This window comes from Poecilia reticulata, linkage group LG2 (genome assembly GCF_000633615.1).
Source record: "Poecilia reticulata strain Guanapo linkage group LG2, Guppy_female_1.0+MT, whole genome shotgun sequence".
NCBI classification, from domain to species: domain Eukaryota; kingdom Metazoa; phylum Chordata; class Actinopteri; order Cyprinodontiformes; family Poeciliidae; genus Poecilia; species Poecilia reticulata.
Genome location: NC_024332.1, coordinates 36,747,488 through 36,752,282, shown reverse-complemented (window position 1 = coordinate 36,752,282; position 4,795 = coordinate 36,747,488). Strand labels below are relative to the sequence as shown.

Genomic DNA, 4,795 nt, shown 5'->3' with positions numbered 1-4,795 from the left:
ATTCTAAAATGGTTAATGTGCCAAAATAAAACAAAATGTATATCAAATAAGAGAAGCAAAAACTGGAATGAACTGTACTGGATATAGATGTTGTGAATATGATTAATATTAAAAAATAAGCCTTTAAACATTAATTTTTGTCTAGTAAAATATATTCACATTTTGAACATTCATATTCACTTAACTTCATAGTTTTATTGTCTTTTTTAAAATTATGTTTAGCTTTGTCACTCTAAAAAATATATTTTAATTTTTTTTAAATTCACTAACAAGTTGAAAAAGATGTGAATGTCTGATCCTTTGTTCTTTATTTGCCATAATCCATAAAAGAAAATCTGAGAAAAACGGGCAAAGATGAGGAAGAATATTCCTTGGCTGCCAACTCTAACTCCACCCACATGTCGGMTCATTCAGCCAATCAGAAGGCGAGATATTTATACCAAGGCGTGAGAGTCTTCCAGTTTGCCTAGCAACAGCCCTGACAACGGAGATGGCGAAACAGAAAACAAACCGCAATTTCGCTTTACAGAGCATTTTAAAATTTTTATCTTAAATTTAATTAAAAACAATAATGAGATGACGCTACATTAAAACACTGAGACGAAATAGAATAAATATTTTCTATGTCGTTGTTGTTTAAATTACAACTGGATTTAGTTATCGTTTGTAACAGAAGATTGAATTTAATTTTACGTAGTAGAACAGACGTGAGATTAAGGAGAAAAACTGACCATTGCTTGTTCAATCTTGTTGTCGATGGCCACCACGCTGGCTCCGGACGAGCTGCAAGGGAAAAAAAGAGAAATAAATACAACATTTCCAGCCGCGCCGCGCTGCAGTGAGGAATGAAAAGACGGGAGACGCTCTGYTTTTCTCCTCCGCTGTAAAGAATGTGGGTCGGGACCAGGAAGCATCTGGAAATTTCTCTAGACCCCGTCGTCCTGTTTCACAATAAAGCCCCCTGTGCTGGCGAGGTTTTTACCTGCTGTCGAGCTTCAGCCGAGAGCTGTCTGAGCTCAGCAGCGACGACAGAAACGAGATGGAGAAATTTCTCAGCTGGCAAACGCCTAAATCCATGGCCACGGTGTAGCACGACGCATTCATCCTGCTGCGGGTTTACTAACTAAAACAGCCCGGAGTCCAGCCGCCGCCTCACCGCCTCGGACCGGTGCCTCCACTCCTAGCGGCCCRGTAGAGAAGCTGGAAGTCCCGCACAGCCTGAGCCCCGCAGCGGTACGGATGCAGTCCAAGGTCAGCTCATCTCAGCGGCACACAAAAGGACTGCGGATCTCCACGATCCCGCATAATTTATCCCGCGACAGAGCGGGAAGCTGGCTGCGGATTGGTGGAGGCGGAGGCTGTTTTGAATAATTCATGCGGGGACGCCCCCACCTGCCCGCCGACGGCGGCTCTGCGTGAAAACTCCTGCAGAGGAGGAGGGAGARGACCAGGAGGAAGAGGAGGAGGAACTACCTTCAGCGGTCAGGAACTGGACCGGGACAAAACTGCTGCAAGGACAACTATCCCTCCGTCATYCCGAGAGGACGGGTCAGGACTCGGTGGTGCTTCAGTACCGCCATAGTTTAGGATTTTTAAAACGAAATTCTGTTAGCAGGGCCGGATTTACAAACGTGTGGGCCCCTGGGCTGGAAGCCATTTTAGCCCCCTRTTCATTAAACAGTATTTTACTAATTACAATAATTATTGGGACAATTTTTAGTCGAGCAAATTCATAACACGCATACGACTAGCACYGTTATAAACGATTATTCTGACAATTAAAAAAAACTTTATTTATACTGCCATAACAGCAGTAGTATCGGATATCATCATTGGCCCAAATTTTCATATTTGTGCGTCCCYAACTACTTTGCTGTAGTTTAGAAAATTAACCTGACATTAATGGCTGACTTTTTAACATGGACAAAATATGTACAAAAATCAGAAATTTTATCCAATTTAATAATAAAGCGACAGGTTCACAAATACACTTCTAAAAATGTCTATATTTTAGTTTTTAGTTTATGTATTTATCTTCAGCCACTTTAATAGATGAACTCTCACTTTAATAGATTAACTCTCCAGCCATTTAGCTTTTGTGTCCATGTTAGCAACGGGATTTGGYTCCTTTGCAACACAGAAAAAAATATTTATACCACCAAACCGTTTGTTACAGCCGGGATTGTAAGAAATTTATTTTCTGGTTCGTCTGTAAAAGCTACACTGGGTCTCAGCTACAGCAGCCCACCATGTTATTCGCTCCACCTGTAAAATACACCCGCTGCGCACTTCGCTGCCGGGTTCACTCTGAACCAGGCAGCAGCTCCAGGAGGCAAAGGGCGGCCACACTCCAGGCATCGCACCAGTCAATTTAGGAATGCGTATTTGCCCCCCGCCCCCCAAAAAAAACAATAAAAACCTGGTCATTACCATAACTCAATGAAATCTGAACTTGAAAACTGGACACTGTGCTGCTATCACTTAGCTTTCGCCAACAACTCGTAGGCGGAAGTCAGAGTGTTGTGCAACACAAATAATCACTAAATAGTAAAATATATTTTAATGAAGCTTCGAGGCAAATAATTTGCCTCAAKGAATTTCAATAATCAAGGCACTCGAATCCGTTGAGGAATCATTACAGACTTGGATATTTGTAAAAGTTCCAAAGGATTCAAGTTGTACATGATTAGCAAAAGATTCAGCAATACATGAAATTGTCAGAGACGGACAAAAATATCTCAAGGGGAAACGAAAAATGCACATACTCAAGATCCTTGTTTTTGTTGTTGTGGAGCAAATTTTGTGTTAATTTGACAGAAATTTAGAATGAAATGAAATAAATGCCCATGACACTATTATAAGGAGCAAACTACTTATGGGACTGATTACCTGGACAAAAAGGCTAGTAGCTTTAAAACGGAGTCTATCAGCTGTAAAGGAATTTAGCACAAACACAGATTAGCTTGACCAAATGCCGAGACCAAAAGTATACCTTTACAGTATTCAAATATTTCTAATATCAAATATTTAGTGCTAGAGTAGTAACATTTCTACATCTCATACAACTTTACTGCTCTATTGCAGGTTATYGTTYAAATTATGCAAACATGCAGATTGTTTAGGGGTCAAAAATTATAATTAGGATAAMCTTTAAAAACCTTTAGCTTTAGCCTCCAGAACCAACAAATCTGGATTCTGTTATGTACTGGAGATAAAATATGAATTTATAACCTTTCAAACACTTTACATTAAACATCCTGAATTGTCCCTCTTCTGTGTTGGAAGATTTTGGACACTTCATTACTACATGTAAAAGAAGATTGTTTTGTACAACTTAAGAACATATGTGAACAGATTTATAATCTTGTTTCACACAGTAAAACTTGTAAGACAACAGTTTTACAGAGGAAGAAGAAATGGAGTGATTCAATGTGATGATGTGCAGTATATACATACACTGCTCCCGTGTGGCCATTTACGGTACTTCACATGATGCTTTACACTTTAATGGTTAAAAACAATTATAAATATTTACATAAAATACAAGGAAACATAAAAAAATTGATGGGAAACTCAAATATCATGCTGCCCTTATTTCTCCAGGTGGAATATTTTTCTTTAAGGAGGATTCAATGTGGTCAAAATGACTCAAACAACACACCCTAAAAGTGAACTCAGCTTCACAGATGGGAGGATTTTGGTGAAAAATAATTTATCAGCTCAAATTTTGACCTCAGAAATTTACTCCTTAACAAAAAACATTCACGCTCCCACATTCAACCTTAAAACTGCTGATATTTGATAATATTCATATTCATTCAATTAACAGTAAATTTCCCAGAGGCCACTGTAAAGGTCACAAGTAGCACTGATGTCGAATCTGCCAGAAAAACAAACACTATTCATTTTATACTTAAAAAAAAAAACACGACAGTTCGTTAATATTAAACTTGCAGAAAAAAGATGCTGCTCAAAAAGTTTTAAATATTTGTTTAATTTCTCTACAATGTCTACAAACAAATGAAGATTTTGCACATTTACCCTTTATATTAATTACTGCCTTACTTCATAATCAGACATAAAAAAACAAAGGTGCAAAAAGGAAAATGTAATCCCAATAAATACAAAGAGATAATTGTTTTTTAAATTTAATTAGAGGTTCTAGAACGGTGCATCAATTAAGATTTTTAAATTATTCTCTTTGCGTTTGTTTACATGTGATTCAGAAGTCACCCGTGCGATTGACACCATTAATGCAAATGTTCTCACTTCGGAAATTTTATGAAGACGTACGATTTTCACCAGTCATCTCAACTTTTCCACATATCTGACCAATAGTCTTAACGGTTTCTGTACTTCCTTCTTTTCTTACCAATCACTGCATCTCGGCTGAATTTCAACTCTTTGCCTCCTTCTAATTTCACTTCCTATTTGTGACCCTAAATGGTAATAGTCCTTTTTTAGTTGCCATTTTGAGATGTTTTATAGGATGTGCTTAAATTCTGTAAACAGTTCATGTTAACTTGAATAAAAATATGAATGACAGTTTTTCTATATATAATTCTTTACAAACATCAAAATAAATTAAATGGTTGTTGTTCCCAACAAAATCAGTAATCATTTGTGCATTTATTCTGTTTTTACTCATTTTTTAAAAAACATTTTGCATTACAATAAACAATCCAGAGTTAATGAATGAAAACTTCCTGATAGCATGGCGGCTAGCTGATTACTGCTAGTTCTGATTGGCTGTTTCTGACTGAGCGGAGTAATTATGCAGAGCAGGGAGGAGATT

The 4,795-nt window shown here is 37.6% G+C and overlaps 1 protein-coding gene across 3 annotated transcripts in view; it reads right to left on the bottom strand.

The window, feature by feature from the left end:
* LOC103460977 (TSC22 domain family protein 1) overlaps positions 1–4,795 on the bottom strand; it is a 32,612-nt gene that overhangs the window by 4,554 nt on the left and 23,263 nt on the right. For 2 of the 3 annotated variants that reach the window (XM_008403296.2, XM_017302339.1), the window contains exon 2: positions 732–783. In XM_008403296.2, the coding sequence (XP_008401518.1) occupies positions 732–783 (52 nt within the window). Of the gene's footprint in view, positions 1–731; positions 784–982; positions 4,574–4,795 lie in introns of those variants that run through there. The other variant, XM_017302337.1, reaches the window with a different exon arrangement.